Source organism: Petaurus breviceps, unplaced genomic scaffold (genome assembly GCF_028583685.1).
Source record: "Petaurus breviceps papuanus isolate PSGF00001 unplaced genomic scaffold, PetGlider_PUasm1.0 454, whole genome shotgun sequence".
Taxonomy (NCBI): Eukaryota; Metazoa; Chordata; class Mammalia; order Diprotodontia; family Petauridae; genus Petaurus; species Petaurus breviceps.
Window position 1 is genome coordinate 833485 of NW_027186342.1, and position 19326 is coordinate 852810.

The 19326-nt window shown below is 42.8% G+C and overlaps 2 protein-coding genes across 5 annotated transcripts in view; both read right to left on the bottom strand.

Annotated features, from left to right (window-relative positions):
* The window catches only part of LOC138171583 (keratin, type II cytoskeletal 1-like), a 931-nt gene extending 45 nt beyond the window's left edge, over nt 1-886 (bottom strand). Inside the window, exons 1-2 of the mRNA XM_069101114.1 lie at nt 306-886; nt 1-275 (exon numbers count right to left, since the gene is read on the bottom strand). The exon at nt 1-275 is cut by the window's left edge and continues 45 nt beyond it. Of these exons, the coding sequence (XP_068957215.1) occupies nt 1-275; nt 306-576 (546 nt within the window). The 5' untranslated portion in view covers nt 577-886. The remainder of the gene's footprint in view (nt 276-305) is intronic.
* The window catches only part of LOC138171613 (keratin, type II cytoskeletal 1b-like), a 28611-nt gene that overhangs the window by 1848 nt on the left and 7437 nt on the right, over nt 1-19326 (bottom strand). For 3 of the 4 annotated variants that reach the window (XM_069101148.1, XM_069101147.1, XM_069101146.1), the window contains exons 5-7: nt 17848-18012; nt 16978-17103; nt 15701-15921 (exon numbers count right to left, since the gene is read on the bottom strand). In XM_069101148.1, coding sequence (XP_068957249.1) covers nt 15701-15921; nt 16978-17103; nt 17848-18012 — 512 coding nt within the window. Of the gene's footprint in view, nt 1-13509; nt 14605-14814; nt 14850-15700; nt 15922-16977; nt 17104-17847; nt 18013-19326 lie in introns of those variants that run through there. The other variant, XM_069101149.1, reaches the window with a different exon arrangement.

The following is a 19326-nucleotide window of genomic DNA, read 5'->3' on the forward strand; positions in this document are numbered from 1 at the left end:
GATCTGTTCCCTCTCTCGAGTCTTCACCTTTTGAATCTCAGGGTCAATCTCCACATTGAGTGGCTGCAGGAGACCCTGGTTGATGGTCACCTCCTGGATACCTCCAGGGGGACAGGCAGACCCAAAGTTTCCTCCACCAAAACCACCACCCCCACTTCCAAAGCCCCCACCTAACCCACCACCACCATAACCACCACCACCAAAGCCACCACCACCAAAGCCGCCACCACCACCAAAACCACGGCCACCATAGCTGCCACCACCTAAGCCCCCACCTAAGCCACCACCACCATAGCCACCACCACCATAGCCACCACCACCTCTTCCATAACTGCCACCAGCAACACTCTGACAGATGCTTTTAGAGCCACCTAAGTTAACCAGACTTTGGCTGCCAAAACCACCACCACCAGCTCTGTAGCTTCCACCAGAAAATCGCCCTCCACCTCCTCCACTCCTGCGGATGGTGGAGCTGCTGGTCACCCTGCGGCTGCAGGAGACCCCAGCAGAGCCTGAGCTGAAGCCCCCACCACCACCACTCCGATAGCCAGATCTGGAACTAAATTGTCTGCTCATGTTGACTCAAGAAGGGGACACACAGCAGAAGAAAGGACTAAGGAGCTAAGCACTCCTTTACTTGGAGCAGAGTGTCTTCCTCCTTATATATAGATTGTAGGAACTGGGTTTGGTCCCATGGAGTCAGTGCAGATTTAGAGCAATCTGAAGGGTTTGGTTTGCCTTGCAGCCATGCAAGATTTTTACGAGCCCCAACAATACAATAAACACTACACACCTAACTCCCAGGATGGGTCCTGGAAAATGCTGCTCCTGCAAAATCCATTCAGGTGTTAATTGGTTTATCAAAGACATCTCTCCTCATCAAACTCATTTGATCCTTAGTGAAGCAGGAGCCCAAAACTGTTTCCTGTTTCCTCTGCTTGGTCTTTCATTAACTTGCTTTTGAAGTTATGCAAATTCCACTTCAGACCTTTCACTCCACACCTTTCACTCCACAGGACTTCTACAACTCCCTCCACCAGCCCCAGTAATAGGATATCTTCATCCTTCTCAGGCTTTCAAATTTGCCTTCCTGACTCCTAGCTCTCTCTGAGGCTCCCAGCTCACTAGCTCAATTACTCTTCCTTCATTGCCACAGGTTTTCAAGTCCAGGGCCCTCTGGGAAGATCTTTACTCAAAACAGGGAATAGTTCACACTTAGTGCTTTCTTGACAATAACCCTGTGAAATAGTACTCCCATATCCTATTCAAAGACACTTCCAGGATGGAAGCTCAAAGAGGTCCAGTTCTACTTCCCCTGGCCCTACTGCCAGCTAAGAATGGTCAGTGCCAGGAGGCAAACTCAAGTCTCCTGATTCCAAGTTCAGCACTCTTCTCCACCATCTCAGGCTGCTTCCCAGATTGATCAGTCTATGTGAAACAGCTAGCTGATACAATGGATACTGGTGCTGGACTTGGAATCCAGAAGACCTGAGTTCCAATCCAGTCTCATCTATTTATTAGCTGGGGGAAAACTCAGCCAACTTCCACCCCCCCCCCCAGTCCTGGATTTTTTTTTCTTTGTTTATTTTTTCCTTCCAGGACTTATTTATTTATTTTTAGTTTTCAACATTAATTTCCACAAGATTTTAGTTACAAATTTTCTCCCCATCTCTTCCCTACCCCCACCCCAATCACCCAACTTTTTTTGTTCTCACTTTCCTCATCTATAAAATGGGAATAAGAACCTCCCCAGCTTAGTGTAAGGCTCTGATGAGATAACATCTAAAGAGTGCTTTGCAACCCTTAAAGCATGATACAAACACAAATTACTATTATGGGACAGCTTCCTTTCATTCTCCCCACCTTGGGCATAGAATTCCTAGAGCTACTGTCTCCATAATGGTCATCTCAGCTATACACTAAACTACCTTCTCCAAAAGCACTCTTACTCTTGGCCCATCTATGACATAAAAAGGCTCACGATTGCTAGTGCTTTGTTTTCTGCTTTTCCTTCTGAGATCTCTGTTCCCTTATCCATGTAAGCATGCATTTGGTCCTAAGTTCCTAGATGACAGAGAATGTCTTGGTGGGCTTTATAAAGGAGAATGGTATTAAAAAAAAGAACTTCCCCACCATCCAGAAGACTTGAACTTGACACTCCTCCCTTCAAGTTCAAGTACCACTTGCTAGATATAGATCCTGGATCAGTTTCCTACTTTATACAATGGGAACAGAAATTCTTTTGCTCCCTCCCCCCATAAAACTGGTAAGAGGATCAAATGAAATTGGGCACTTAATGGGCTCTGTAAACTTTGAAGGGCTATAGAAAGGTTAGCTATAGTTAGTTCTCAAAAGTGCTAGCGGGGCTCACTATTTCCACCCACCCCACCCCCAGGAGATGCCTGCTTTCTGATGTTGAGAACCTGTCTACAAAAGGAGGCAACTGCATGGATGCTTGTCTCATTGAAGTTAGAAGCCAGAGGAGCCATGAAATTAAGGACCAGTGCACATGCCCTAAACCTGAGCAGCTAGGGGCCAGCCTAAGAGAAACCAAGCATCTCTTCCTTGGGTTCAAGCAAGTCCTGCTTCTGACACATCCTGGCTATCATCATTTACCTCTCAAGGCTCTAAGCAACGCCCTGAGACTAGAATGTGCAGAGAAGGTGTCAACCTGCATTGGCAGAGGAAGGTTCTTTACCTGGGAATTCCCTGTACCAATAAGTCATATCCCTTCTCTCTCTCTCTAACAAAATCTTTTTCTGATAGTTTTCCATTGGACTTCATCAAGAAGGAGCTCTGAGTTTCCTATTAGAAACACTTCCCATAGAAGAGAAACTGATAATTAATTGAGATAGTAAATTGCAAAGGCCTCTTAAGTCCAGAAAAATATGTCCTTTAAACATTATGGGAAGAAGAGCAGCCTAAGTGTTGCAATTTTGTAAATAAGAAGCACCAAACCACATACCTTTCTGAGACCCTTTTTTCCACATATCCCTAGAGGAAAACAGAATCATGGTAGGTTAAACACTGACCCAAGCAGCACAGAGCACTTATAAAAAAGAAAAAATCTAAACTAGGTTTTAAGTTGTATTGATTAATAAGAAGAGAGGAAAGCATGGTAGTCTCCAGAGCAAAAATCAGAAGGAGGAGAAGAGAATCTCCAGCTTGAAAAATGATCCTGTCCAGCACTTTAAAAGGCAGAGTTCACATTTCATTTGAACTGTTGGGAAAGCAAGTGGTCTTAGCTGGAGTGGCTCATCCAAATCAATCTATCCTTAGGGGAAGATGAGTCATTAAATATGGCCCAAAGCTTAATAGGAGACACTTTGAAGTCCAAGCTGATGAGCTCAGTCTTGATTCTCTAGTGCCCAAGGAAGATTTGGGTTCAAGTCCTGAATCTGAAATACTGACAAGTCACCCTGGTCAAGTCACTGCTCTTCTCAGTGCTCTGGGCAATTCTCTAAGAGTATAAGTCACAAATGCATTCTGCATTGTTAGCTTGTTCATCTCTCAAATTCCCTATACCGATGAAATTACAGATCCAGTCCCTTTCCCAATAGCATCCAGTGAAACAAACTCTGTTTCTTCATTGTGTACAAGTTGTCCTCTTGCCTCTTCCCCTAACCCTACCATAGAATGTAAGCTATGTGAGGGCAGGATCTATATTATGTTTTGTCTATGTCCCCAGTGCCTAATGTATAATATAGGCAATTAGTAAGTGCTTGCTAAATGATATATCAGGGAAGAGTTAGAATAAAAACAACCTTTGAGAAAGATGTTTGCTTTTTGTGTTTTGGCTTGAAGAGCAGCAGCAGAGTGCCTGGTGAGATGGCCTTTTGCTTTGGTTTGTTTACACATCTATCAAACATGAAATCATCTGACTTGGGAAACCAAAGAGATCTTTCTGGAGAGAGCAATGCTGGACCAGCATAAGGGACAATAGAGGCACTAAGATCTGGAAAGATCAGAAGCCTCCTATTATCTGACTTCTTAGAAAGTTGGATACCAGGCTGGTATCCAACCATTATAGGACACAGCAACCAAGACTAAATTCAGATGACTTCAAAGAGCCCTGTGAAAGTTGCCTGCTGTATCTCAAAGCTATCTATTGATTATCAGGGAAGTCAATTTCCTGGAAAAATAAGAGATATGCAAGCTAATAGAGGCCAGCCTAAGGAGTAAAAATAAGTCCAATTTCTTTTGCACTTTTAATGAGGTGGTAAGCCAAGGGTTATTGTTCCCATTTTATAGAAAAGTAAAAAACTTCAGAAAGCAAAAGTGACTCTTTTACATTCCCGTGGTCCTTGAGGTTAAAAGACTCAAACCTCAGTCTTCTGATTCAGTTCAGGATTCTTTCCACTACACCCAGATATAAAGATGTCACTCCTTTTCTTCCCCACCTCTAACCACCAAGCTCTGTCCTTCCCCTCCTTCCAAAAGCTATTCAAAATTCCCCTTCTCCAGAGAGATCTCTCCCATCTAGGCTGAGCTAATATTTAGGGTTCTATCCAGCTGCTCTGGTTCTGCCCTTGTTTTGTGTTTCAGTATCATGGCTACATGATGGCTTCTGTATCATCCTCTCTCTTGGTTATTATGACTAACTCCACAGTTTGCCCCCATCTTGTGACACTAGAGACCTGGGAGGATAGACTGGATGTGGCAACCTTTCTTGCATCACTCTTTCTGTCACAGGACCAAATATCTTTCAGCTCAGCATACTCCCTAATGATACATATCACTGGAGACAATCAGGTTCCTTCTAGCACTTTTGAAGGATTAGATGTATTTTTACCTCCTGTGAATGAAATCCAAAGAAAAAGGATCGGTTCCCACCATTTCTGGTCCTTTGCTCTGGTCCTGAGTTCTCCCATCCCCACAGGTAATTACTGAGAAGATGGACAAGTCTCAAGACCCACTATGTTGATGTCTGGGCATGTCATGGTCACTGATTGATTGAGCCCCCACTTGATGCAAGGCTGATCCCAAGCATGAAGGTAGGGAAGAAAAAACAATACAGAGAATAGAAAATACAGGTATGGAAGAGGAGGCAGACAAGAAAGGTAGAAGTGGTCTATCTATTCAACCAACTGTGTATGGATGCATTGAATCATGCTGTCTTAGAGTTGGAAGGGACCTTAGAGATCACAGGAGGATTATAGTGCAATGTAAAGACTGCACCTAAAGTCAGAAAACCACAGCACAAGGGGAAAAGGCATCTTCCTTATCTTCAGGCTAGTCACTTAAGCACTGTGCCCCTCAATTGCTTCATCTGTAAAATGGGATGGGACATTGACTAGATAGTCTCTGAGGTGTCTTCCATGTCCCTATTTATGATCCTCTGAAGTCAGGTTCACATCTGGGCTCTGACACTAACTGGATTTCTAATTCTAAAATCTACGAACCTCTCTGAGCCTCAATTTTCTCATCTAACAAATAGGGATGAATATCATTTAATAGTGAGAGCAGGAGATTAGACTAGATACACTTTAAGGTGCTCTAAATTTGTGATCATGTGATCTTCCTCACAGATTCCCTGGAAGGTCCATTAAGGTGCAATACTTTATCTCTGTAGAATTCTATCTAAATATAAGTTGTTATTACTGACTTCAATTCCAAATTTTACAGATGAGGAAACTGAGGTAAAGCAACTTGTCTGGGGTTGGTGGCAGGATAAGAGATCAAAATATTAATTCCTGGTGGATTTTGCTTCCTATGACATACCATGACTATAGCTTTTAGGGGAAATTAAATAAACATATCTAAACCACCCAACCAACCAAGTTCATTAAGCATCTACCATGTACCCATTTTGCCAAGTATTATTAGGACACAGAAGAACATGTCCCAGAAGAGCGAACCAAAAGTCTATAAAAGGGTGGATATGAGTTAAAGACCAAATGATGGAGCCTGACTTTTCCTAGATTGTGATAGTCTTTAGAAATACTGGGTTGGTCTTCCTGTTTGTATTATTTTTTCAATAAATTTCAAACAAAGTAGAGCACCAGACCTGTAGTCAGGAGGACCTGAGTTCAAATCCAACCTCAGATACTTAACACTTACTAGCTGTGTGACCTTGGGCAAGTCACTTAGTCCCAATTGCCTCACTTTCCCCCCTCCAAAAAAAAAAGGAAGTGAGTCAAGGGATGACTCCTCTAGTCAAAAAAGAAAATCAAATCTTTGCTCTCACAATTTACAGAAGAAATGTAGAATATAAATTTCATGAGAGCAGAGACTTTGTATTTTCTGGCACATTGACTTGCATTTATAAGGTGATTAATAAATACTTTTTTGCCTTAAATTGACATTCTATTCCCAACCAGAAGTCCCCATGTTCAACTCCTCTCGAGTCCATTCATTCCCTTATCTCAAACTCGTGAAAACTGTAGTTCAGGTCCTCATCACCTCTCAGTTGGTCTCCTGCAATAGCCTCCTCATTAATCCCTCTCTCCTAGTCTCTCCCACCTCCAATTCCACCTCTAGCGGTCAAAATAAGCTTCCTAATGCATTGGCGTGACCATGTCATTATGCTACTCCAAAGTCTACAGTGATTCCATATCGCATCTAGATCAAATGACAACTTCCCTGTTTGGCATAGAAAGTCTTTCACATCATCTCCCACCAATTTGCCTTTTCACAAGTTGTCTCCTGTGTCTGGAATGCACTCCCTCTTAGAATCCTCGGCTTCCTTCAATGCTCACCTCAAGTGACATTCCCTGCTGGAGTCCCTTCTTATGCTCCCCCACCCCTTTCTCAAATTATCTTGGCTTATTTGTCTGTTTATAAGTGGTATCTCCCTCTAGCATACAAACTCCCCAGGGGCAAAGACTTTCTTCTTTTTTGTCTTTCTAACCCCAGCACCTAGAACAGTGCTGTCCAGTCCTATCCCTACCCCTGCCTCTATTTTACAAATGAAGAAACTGAGGTCTAAGGAGATTAAAAGGCTTATCCAGGGGCAGCTAGGTGGCACAGTGAATAGAGCACCAGCCTTAGAGTCAGGAGGACCTGAGTTCAAATCTGGCCTCAGACACTTAACACGAAAACTAGCTGTGGGACCTTGGGCAAGTCACTTAACACCAATTGCCTTCCAAAAAAAGAAAAAGAAAGGCTTACCCAAAGTCATATGGCTAAACCTCAGAAGCCAGATTTAAATCCAGGTCCAGTGACTACAAAATCAATGCCCTTTCCCATGTGCAATAACATTTTTTGTTCCCAGTGACAGTAGCAGTCATTTGATCAATACTCATTGAATTGGATTAGCTAGAAATGAATTGAATTAAACTGAAAATCTTTGGTATTTCAAGGATTATTGATTTCATCGATGTCAAAGCTCTTTCTTTCCACCAATGCAAACCTCTTCACACTTGAGTGAGACATGAGAAGAACCGTGGACCTCTAAAGTCTTTTCTGACTCAGGTTCCTTGAGTTTAGGAGTCTGCGACTAGTCTAGTGCATAGAAAAGTCTTCCTTATACTGAACTGTCACCTCCTTCCCTAGAACTTCCACCTGTTGGTCATGGTTGATCCCTCTTGAGTTGAAAGCAACAATGGAGTCAATTACCTCTTGAAATAGAAGTATCGGTCTTTTGGTGGCCACCCTTCTAAAGATAAACCTTTCCATTTTGGGTGACATTGGTCCTCAGAAGACAGACCTACAGGGCTCTGAAGTAGAAAACCTCTCCTAGAGGATAAAGCATATCAGAATTTATGCTCCACTAATAAAGAACCCAGGGTCAGCCACATTGTGATGAGATGTCAGAAGACACTGGAGAAAGCAACAAAAATAATGACAGCCAGTATTTACACGGACCTTTGAAGTTTATAAAGTGGTTAATACACATTATCTCATTAATCTTATTCCACAATCCTCTCCTCTAAGAAGCCTTCTTAAAGTAACTCCAATCTTTTCTGGGCTCTCCTCCTCTCAATCCTGCCCCATACAGATTCCCCCACTCCCACTCCTATTGCCAGAAGCCAACAATAATTTTCACGGTCCTATCTATGATTTAGGTAGCCACCAGTTCAGCCTGATTAGACTTTTAAGGCCCATGAATAATATAACATTTCCACTCACCTCACCCACTTATTCCTCATTTCTCCAGAACAAAAACCCTCCATGCAGACTAACCAGTCTCTCCTCCTACCCATGTCTCCTCTCTTTGCCCTCATCCATAATTCCCTTTCTTCTTTCTTTGTTTGAGTATGCATTGCCTCCTACCTGAGGATGCTTCCTCCTGTTTCCCTTGACCAATCTATATCCATCATTTCCTATGGGGGAGAATTTCTTGGCTCATGGCTGCCCAACTAGTGATTTAGTTCTGCTTTTTAACTTGCATACCTTCTTTATGAAAATGGTTCTAAATGTATTTGTGCTTTAGGATATAGCATATTACTTCTTTATGTGTGTATTCAATTCATATTCCTTGACTAGATCATAACTTGAAGGTGAGGTCTAGGTGTTCTATTTCATAGAGTTCCATGGTTTGGAAAGTACTTTGGAGATCATCTAGTCCCAACTCTTTTACTGATGCATGAATCCTCTCTTCAAACATCCCCAAGAAACTTGTCATCTGGCTTATGCTTCAACACCACTGATGATAGGATACACCATCTTACAAGGCAATCCACTCCACTGTAGCTCTCAAGTCCAGAAGGAGCAACCAGAACCAGCAGGTGGAACTCTAGGGAGGGAGATGACAACTCAGTATAAGGAAGATCTTTTTACTCACTAGACTGATTACAGATTTATGGATGCAAAGAATCTCCAAAGAAGGAGCTTTGGATGTCATCTAGTCAAATTTCATCATTTTACAGATGAGGGAACAGAGGCTGAGAGAGATACAATCTCACATGTGAGTTAATGGTAGAGCTGAGATTAGCACCTAGGACTCTTGATTATGTTCTTTCTACTGTACTGTGTCCAACTCTATGAGCTGGGAGGTCTATGATACTGTGAGCAATTCTGATGGTTAGAAGGTTCTCACTTATAATAAATCAACATCTGCCTTCCAGTAATTTTCATTGATTGAGCCTTGTCTACATCTCTGAAATAAAGCAATATGTCTAAATAAAAATATACAAATTATATTTATTTTGTCACTATTGTCACCACTATTGCCACCACCACCACCACCAAGAGTGCCTAACATAGGGCACACAGTGAGTACTCAATCAATGCTGGATAACAGACTGACAAAACTGCTGAGATTGGAGAAACTCCCACCTCCCATCCCCAGGGCTTGTCATTCAGCATAGGGGCATTATTTAATGGGATGCAATAAATCTAGACTTTGGGAATGGGCATAAGTGGGTGTGGTGATGGTTTGAGGGATATTTTTGAGGAAAGAGATGGGGTGAGAAACATGCACTGGCAGGCCACCTCAACCAAATGGGGCCCAGCCTCAGGGTTGGGAGAAGGTAACAAACAAGGAACAGAGAGAAATAAAGTTTGGGTGGAGTAGAGGGGAGTCAAATACAATGGCAGGGAGGGCCAGACTGGGGAAGGATGTTGAAAGCTAACAACCAGAGGAGAAGGAGGAGCTAAGACTTCTTCTGTAAGAAAAGGGGATATCAGAACAGAGGCACAGAACTGAGGGAAGCACTCACCAGGAGTGCAAGGAGAAAAGGAGCTCCAAGAGACTAAGGAGGAAGATGGAATAGGAGGGAGAGAGAGACAGAGAGAGAGAGAGAGAGAGAGAGAGAGAGAGAGAGAGAGAGAGAATGAAATGTAGCAACATTGAGCCTCTCTTGCTTTAAAAAAGGTTTGCCTTGATTTAGGGATTAAGAGAGAGCTTGAGACAAAATATTCACCAATATAAGATGCCTCAACTTTTGGAGAGCCATGCTTTGGAGATGAGCAGAAGAGAAGTCTTGGAACTCTTCAGCTTAATGCTAGCAAGGTTCAGAGCAAGTCAAGGTTAGAGCTACCAAAGTTGGGATTATCATCAAATTGGGATTAGAGTCTGAATTACTTATCACTCAGGATTATTACAGATATTAGTTAAGGTTTAAGGTGGGTTGAGGTTAAGGTTCAATTCAATTCAATCAGAACTTGCAAGGCACTACACTAGATACTAAAGATGCAAAGAGAAAAATGAGAGTCCCTCAAAGAACTTACATTCTATGGAAGGATACCTACATGTAAAGAAGTAGATGAAAGATAATTTGATTTTTAAAATAAGAGACCACTAACAAGTAGGGAGGTCAGGAAAGGTTTCAAGTAGTAGATTACTGATCCTAGAAGGAAGCCAAAGATTCTAAGAGGCAAAGGTGAGCAGAACTCCAATCTAGGCACAGAGGTAAGAGGTAAGATGCCAACTATGGGAAACAGAAAGAAGGATAGTTTAGATTTAGGGAAATACTTAAAGACCATTGAGTCCCCCATTTTATAGATCAGGAAACTGAGACTGAAATAGAAGTCAAGTGACTAGCCCAGGGTCACACAGATAGTGTCTAAAGCAGTATCTGAATTCAGGTCTTCCTGACTTGAAGATCACTGATCTATCCACTGTACCATCTATATGCCTACAGATTGTTAGGGCTACTATCTGAGTATAGCTCATTTTCTTTTAGTATTTAACTTAGAGTTCTTTTCTGGGCTGAAGTTAGGATTAAAGTTAAAAACCAGTTGCCATTTATTATTTTTTATGTATCTGGTTCATGATGTTCTCATGAGAGAGAGGGAAGGGTGTAGAAACTTCTAAAGAATAGACTCCCCAAATGAAGAGAAATGTGAGCGATGTGGGGAGGATTCAAGAAAATCTGTAGATATGATGGAAAGTCTGGAAAGGAGAATTGATGAGGAAGGTCAAATGAATTGGGATGGTTTGACCTTAAACTTTGAAATCAATGAAATAACTTTTCTATCCATAAGTCTCCACTTACTAGACCATCACCACCCTACTGTTCTCCATGCCCATCTTGAAGCACATACAAATTAGAGCCAGAAGAAGATCAGAAGAACTTGAGAAAAACTCTTCTCTCCACCAGCAGGGCTGTTGTAGACTAGGACCAAAGAACAAAGGACCGAGGAATGGAAGCCTTGGAGAACTGGGAAGGATCAAACTTGTATGAGATGCTTTAAGGGAAAGAGGTGCTTGAAGTCGGGGTCATGGATTTGATGGCTTCTTTTTAGAAGTCCCTTTCAGGTCAGAAAGACTTGATTCATTCTGATGGTCCAGAGTCTAGCTACCTGGCATCTTATCCCTGCCACTGACATAAACTTACATAGATTTCCTCCTCAGACTGAGAAGTTGGTAATAGCAGAGAAGCAGCCAGTCCTACCAAACCACAGGAGCTGCATTTTCCTTAGCACATCTCTTAGGGACTTGAAGACCAGATCCAAGACCAGATGGTTACATGTGCTTATGGCAAGATGAATTTTTAGAGGCTCTTCCTTCTACTTGGAAATATCCCAGACAAGGAAGTGAACATCTTGTCTAAGGTTGGATGAAACTAAATGCATAACAAATTGACAAGAACTCCTCCCTCTAGAAAACACTTCCAAAGATAGAAATCTCTCTCAGTTGGGAGCTAATAGAATTAAAGGTAGATTCCCATAGTGCCCCTCCCCAAGAACAGCCTGACAGGGAGACGCAGTTGGCAAGCTGTGCCCTGGACTCATGCTGCCCTGGGCACTGTCTACCTCCCATATGAATTATGGGCTTGGCCTCCTGATGCTCTCTCTTGCAGCGCCCTGTATTGGTTTGTAAGGTGTGGAAGATTTCAGGGGGGATTTCCCACCCTGACCAGATGTTGCAAACTTACCCTGGAGTCTGAAGCTAGAGCCAAGAAGTACAGAGTGGAGTGGATTAAGTAGAGATTGAAAATATTTTTGTTTGTGATATAATGGAAAATGTTCTGAGATTAGGCCTTAAAGAAAACAGATTTATAATCCCAACTCTATCACCAACTCATTGAGTATCTATAGAAGAGACCTTTGATCTCCCTCAGCCCATTTCCTTTCTGTAAAATTAATAGAAGATCCAATGAAGGGAGGCAATGTGGTAGAGTGAGGAAAGCAATGGATTTGAAGTCAGAGATACCAAGTTCAAATCCCACTTAAAATAATTATGACTTGTAGTAGGTAATCATTTAATCGCTTAGCCTCTCTGTACCTCATTTTCCCCTCCTGTAAAATGAGGCAGTTAGATTAGATAAAGTCTCTAAGATCCCTCTGAGCTCTCTGCCTATGATCCCACACCCTCCTAAACTCACTTCACAGGGCTATATTGAAGATCAAGTAAGATACTAGCTTTGAAATATGGGAAGTACTAAACTGAAGAAAACTATTTTAATTGCTATTTTGGAGATATTTGGTTGTGATGTAGTTCTCATCTGGATCTTTGTCCTGTGTCTTGATTGAACTCAATCAAGTTGTACTTTTGTCAGTACAAAAGACAAGTCCAGTCTTGACTCTCGTTTGCTATGTGACTTTGAGTAAATTTTCTGGGTCCTACTTTCCCCAAATAGAACATAACTTTCCTTTCTCCTCTGTCCTTATTCTTTTTCTTCATCTTGCCCATCAGTCCCACTTTCAGATCCTACTCCCACAGGCCTGCTGCTGAATCAGATGATACTAGATGGAATTTTCAAGGAGGCTGGGTAGTTGAAAGTATGGTGAGGTGTGTCTGGAAATGAAATATCTTATCAATATCAATTTTGTTTCTGTTTGGGGTGGATTCGGTACCCAAATTCAATCTATATTTTCCCCCTGGGAAAAAAAAGTAGGTTGCATCTTTCATGCAACTGCAAAGAAATACAGTATGAGCCAACATAATAGGCAAAGTATATAGAATTCAAAGGGCTTTCTCCACCCCCAGCCTCTCCGTTGAGTTTCCATAGCTACTTCTTTAGGAACATGGGTTTAAAAGTCTCTCAGTGGAGGAGTGAGGAGTGTGCTGGAACCAGTTCTAGCTGATTGTTAAATTTTCAGTGAGAACACTTAAGTATTCACCAGAACCCATTATCTCCACCCATACCAACCTCCTCACTCTTCAACTCACTGACTCTTCAACTCAGACACTACCTCTACCCCCTCCAAAAATAAAAAAATGACAGTTTCCCAACCATCACCTACATCTCATCTTTAACTGCCACTGATTTTTTCTACTATCCATTCTCTCACCCAATATACCCTTTTCACTTCTCTCTAACCATTTCTGTCCTTTCTATCTCTCAGTACTCTATAAAATCCATTCCTCAGCCCAGTCTTCTCTAACTCCCCTCCCCAGGACTAAAATCTAAGAGTTATGTTCAGTTCTTTGTCTTTGTGTGTGTATGCATGCCCTAAAACATGGGTCACATCTCTGATATCAGCCTAGGAATTCTCCAAAAGTGAGGACTAATTATCCCCTCACAGTTTTGAATTTAATAACAAGAGCAGCAGGGCTATGTGCACCAAGAGAAAGTATTTCATAAAAGTTATTGTCTCTTTGACAATAGGTGAGACCATACCTGCAAGTGTTTCACACCAAATAGGGGTGCTCAGGGATGAAAAACCCAGCCAAACAGATTGATACACAGAACAGTTTATTAGAAAAGCACCCAAAATGTCAGCCCTTCGAAGACCAAGCCTCAACAACAAAATGGAGCCAATGACAATACAATGTGAACTATTCTCGGTCCCCAGGAGGAGGGAGGAGTTAATTAATTACAGTCCAAGAAGTATATGTAGCAATCCCTCTGGAAGTGATAGATACTCTCTTCCCAGACAGTACCTACTCCTGGTAAGTACTCCCCAGAAGTAAATGTTCACACCTATGCACAGTCAGGTTGCTATACAAGCTATGGGCCAAGGGATAGAAAGGGTCACTAGAGATCCCAACCTCTGGAGCCTAGAGCTAAAGCACTTGGTACAGTTACAGTCACTTCTCAATTGGTGATTCCATGAAACCTCCTTTTTTTCATCACAAAACTAGGCCCTCAATCTCAATAGAAGGGCCCAAATGGAAGGAGAGTGAGGTCAAGCATGACCAATATATGTCTGAGAATTTGTATATGTGTTTGTCTTTCTTTCTGGCTGACTGAACCAGCTACAAATGAATTTTGGATTATCTGTTGCTTGAGATCAACCAGACAGATCTCCTTTAACTTCTGTTGTCCACCCAAGCCCAGATCCATCTAGCAGCTGAATTCTACACACCTATGACACTCCACACACATTGACATATAACCAAGGCTCCAATATATTTACAAAATTGTTGAGGCTACTCAGGAAGGGGCTAATGAAAAGGGCTGGGAAAAGGTTTGAGGGGCATTTGAAATTAGAAACTGGCAGCTGTAACTCAGGAAAATCCCGGATGGCCAGGGCTTTGGTCACACTACTCAATGACATGTCTGCTGGAAGAATTGGTAGAGGTCCGGATGATCTGCACCCTGGAAGAGCTCAGCCCACTTTTCCTGTTTCTGCTGCTTTCTCCATACCCTCCACTGCTGCTCCCCCCGTAAACTCCTCCACCTCCCCCTCTGGAAGCACCGCCGCCCCTGCTGCCCCCATAGCTCCCGGATCCTCGGGCAGAGCTGCTCCCATAACTGCCGCTGCCTCCGCCGTAGCTCCCGCCGCCGCCGCCGCCGCCGCCTCCAATGGTCACTTTACTGCTCTGCACAGCTGCAAAGAAAAGCCCAGACCAAAGGGCTTGTTACAGTTGATCTATAGAGACTGCACTACGTGTGCTAGTGGCCCTCCTCCCATGCTAACCAGTCACCAGTAGAATCCTTCAGGGAGGTCCAGCACGTCCACACAATCCTCAAGTCCTCCCCACCCCGCCCCCAACCCCCCCCCACACACACACACACACATACACACACTGCTACTTACAGATGCTAACAGGGTTCTGAAATTCTCCTGACATCCTGAAAAACAAAAGAGAGCTATGTCAACCAGACCCACAAAACCTGAAATAGACGTAATTCACAAATATATGGTATTTTAAGTTTTATAAAGCACCTGACATAGCATTTGATCCCCATGACACCCTGTTAGGTGTCATGATTATCCCTTTTTTACAGGAAGGGAAACTGAGGTTCAGAATGATTAGGTGACTTGCCCAGGGTCACACAGCTAGTAAATGTCCGAAGCAGCATCAAAGCCCAGATTTTCCTGGCCCAGTGACACAGCTTCTTAAGAAAGAAATAAGGCAAGGAAAAAGAAATCAGGGTTGGGTGAAATCATGGGATGTAAGAGAACTTAAATGCCAGCTTAGTACAAACTTCTAATTTTATATAGATGGGGGAAGTGAGGGCCAGGGAGAGGCAATAGCTTGTTCACGATGAGTGGTTGAAGGAGAATAGAACCTGGCTCTCCTCACCAGGTCCAGTGCTCTCTCCTCTGTAAGACATAGCCTAAGTTAAACTTCAATTGTTTGGTGTACAATCTTACTACACACACACACACACACACACACACACACACACCATACAGGTAATGGGTTCGGGCTACTGTTTTTCATTAGCCCTGGAGACTAAGAGAATAATGTATTCATCCTAAAGTAGGAAGAGCTGAGCTTAGACCCAAGGAAAAATTTCTTATCCAAGAACACTGGAGAGTTTGAAAGAGGTTAGCACTGCCCTCCTTCATGGATCATAAGATGCTAGAAAGAGTCTCCTCTGTCTGGAAAAGCTTGGAGGCAGGGGAATGGAGAAAATGACCTCCCAAGAGCGCACCCAGTTCCCTGAGACAAGTCCCTGGCTGACCCCATGCCCACCTGATCTCCTCTCCCTCCAGCAACTTCCTATAGGTGGCAATCTCAACATCCAAGGACAGCTTGGTGCTCAGCAGCTCCTGGTAATCGCGCAGAAGGCGGGCCATCTCTTCCTTGCTCTGATGGAGAGCTTCTTCCATATCTTGCAGTTTCTGCTGGGCATCTTGGAGGGCTTGATCCCCTCTCTCCTCAGCATCCGAAATGAGTGACTGCACTTGGCCAATCTGTGCCAGAGAAAAACCAGGAAGGGAGCCAAAGATGTAGCCCCTTGCACCATTCACGGAATCCTAGATTCTTTGCGCTAAGGGACTTTGGAGGTCTCCCATCCAATGTACCCATTTTACAGAGCAGGAAACTGAGGTCAAGTGGCATGAACTGACGTGCCCAAAATTGTCTGGGGAAGAGCTGGAGAAAAGACTTAGAAACTGGATTTAAATTCACTAAATCTGAGGGCAAGGATCATTTATACAGCTTCTCTTCTCCTAGCTGGTCATTATGTCCTTGCACCTACTTCCCTGCCCTGCAGCTCAACAGAAGAAGAGGATGTTTTTGATACCCAAATGCTCTATATCCTGGCTCCTTCCATATGTGTAAAATGTATAGTTTTCAGGGAGAAGGAGCAGCTCTGTTTTTACATGCTCCTAAAAGATGAAACTGTCCATTCCCATCTCAGAGTCAAAGTTGGTGGGAAGAGAGAGTGAATAAAGAGAAGCAGATGAAACCAAAAGATACAAAGTTCTCTACTGACTTTCTAGCCCTTCCCAACCAAGCCAGTACCCCTACAAGATGGCTTCATCTCTTATCTAAAAAGATGTCATTTAAAACCCCCATGTTTATACATGAAGGCAAAACCACAACCCCAAATCCAATAGAAATAGGTATATTTTGATGTTTCCTATTTGGGATCCTCTGTGTCCCCATCTCCTTCATGGAAAAAACTAAGAATTGATTCCTTCAGTGCCATTGTGTGTTTAGACACTCTCCCTCTTGCTTTACAAGGTGACCATAATTAATTCCTTCACTGCTGTCATCCTCATCCCTAAAAAATACTGCCCATCAATGTGAAATAGACTTTGGAAGGAAGAGGGTCACCAAATCCTATCCTGGAGAGCAAGAATTAGCTCATTTCAATTCTTGTTTGGGGGCCAGGCCCATTGTCCTGGGGTAGATATTCTAGGAAAAAGATCACTGGAAAATAGGAACATTTCACTGAAATCTATTTGGAGGAAGGAAGGCAGGAATGGGCCATTTTGTGAACTAAAGTTGGAAACTCATCCTACCTGTTTCTTCACATTTCCAATCTCTGACTGTAGCCTCTGAATAGTCCGGTTGAGCTCTGAAATCTCCATCTTAGTGTTCTTCAGGTCGTCATCATGTCTGCCAGCTGTAATTTGGAGCTCCTGGTACTAGGGATCAGAGACCACATCATACTCAATGACAGCTCACTCTGTGTACCTTAAGCCTAAGCCTGGGAATCAGACCCAGTCTTTCTAAGGGACAACTACCTAAATGCCCTATCCAAGATTGCCTTCAACCTAGAGTTGTCCCCCACTTTCCATAGCCCATCTGAATATTCTTACATCCCATGATTCCTGGGCTCAGACTCCACTCCAGTCAGGCAATTTTGCTCCTTCTCCCCCACCTTCACCAACCTCTCCCACCTCTGGGTCTTTACATGAGTCATTCCTCTAGTCTGACCCTCCCCTCAAATTTTTACCCATGCTTATTACTCACTCCTCCAAGAAACCTTCCCCAACTAACTTACATGGCTCTGGTCAAGCCACCACTCCCCTAACCTCAGCATTTATGGACCCCAATGCACTTAATTTGCATTTTCTTCTTTTTCTATATCTCTGTGGTTCTGTCTCTGTCCTAGACATATGTCCATCTTCCCTTTTAGACTAGTAGTTTCTCAAGAACAGCAAGTATATTTCTTTTTCCCTCTGAATTTCCCACAGTGTTTATGGCAAGGGTCTGAAGGTGGAGGACTCTGCATTTAGATTTCTATTATTTTAACCTATTCAACTTCTCTGCTCTTTACTCAATTGACCCCACCTTAAGCATAAATATATGGGGCATTTGAGAGAGCCTGTTTCACTTTGACCCTTAAACCAAGGTACAGACAGGTCTTGGGCTGTGGGGCCACTCACCTTATCCTGGTATCTAGCCTCAGTCTCAGCCTTGCTCTTCTGGAAAATTAGTTCATATTGTTCTTGGACCTCCTGGATGATGCTATCTAAATCCAGGCTACGGTTGTTATCCATGGAGAGGATGACATTGGTGTCACTGGTGGTCGTCTGCATCTGGGACAATTCCTATGAGAGAGAGAGAGAGAGAGAGAGAGAGAGACTGCTTTTTGGGTGCTCAACTTTTGCTTCCATCTTCCCCCCAAGGACACTTTCCATACTCCTCCAGGAAGCTTTCCATACCTAGATCCCAGTCTCCCCAATTTTGCTAGCAGCACTACCCTCTAAACCCCTCTCAACAAGTACATAAAACCTTCTGTAGAGTTTCATTTTGCTACCTACCTGTGATTCTATTTTCTCTATGTGTACCCTAAGTATGTACCCCACTCCTCCAGCAGAATGGGAGCTCCCAGAGGGCAGGAATCATATAGCCTCTTGTCTTTAGTTACCCCCTACCTCAACAACAGAGACAAAGATCTGCATACAGGGACATATCTGCATAAAGTTTGGGAGGTGTCTCTCTACTGTCTATCAAATATAAATCATATATCAAATATAAACCCTTGATTTTTTTTTTTTCTTTTTTGGAGAGCAATTGGGGTTAAGTGACTTGCCCAAGGTCACACAGCTAGTTTTTGTGTTAAGTGTCTGAGGCCAGATTTGAACTCAGGTCCTCCTGACTCCAGGGCTGGTGCTCTATTCACTGCACCACCTAGCCTCCCCCGTTTGTCCTTTATTCTTGAAGAAGAGTCCTGTACAATGTGTCTCCAACCTAGTTTTCCAATCTTATGCCACCTTCCTTTACCATATTCTGTATTCTAGCCAAACTGAACTATCTCCATGCCCTGTTATCATTTAGTCTTATGTTTCTGTACTTTTAGTCATGCCATTCCCCATCTTTAATCTGTTCAAATCCATCCTTTTCCTTCAAGGATTAACTCAGGGATCACCTCCTCCATGAAGCATTCCCTTTACTCTTCCCTTCTCGGAGCCCTTGTCTGGACCCCTCCTTTACTTGCCTCACTCTCCCATGCATCATAGTTATGTGTGTGCATGGTTTTCTCCCCTCCACAGAATATGAACTCTTTAAGAAGAGAACACCGCCATATCTCTCTTTGTATAGATTCCTAGTCACTATTTACAAGAGTAGGTGCTTAATAAATGATTTTTTTTATTTTATTCTTGGTTATAAAGGATGATTGTCAGAAGGAGAAGAGATATACTGAGAAATTTATACGATACTTAAACTATATATACACATGCACATACACATATACATACGCCTACACATACTCATACACACATACATATACACATACGTATACGTATACATATTGGTTGAATTGAATTTAAGTTGAAATAAACCAATGACTATCAGACAGGACCACTCCTAATCTAACCAAGATTTAAAGTTTTGTTTAGGTTTTTAAAGATTTCTAGAGA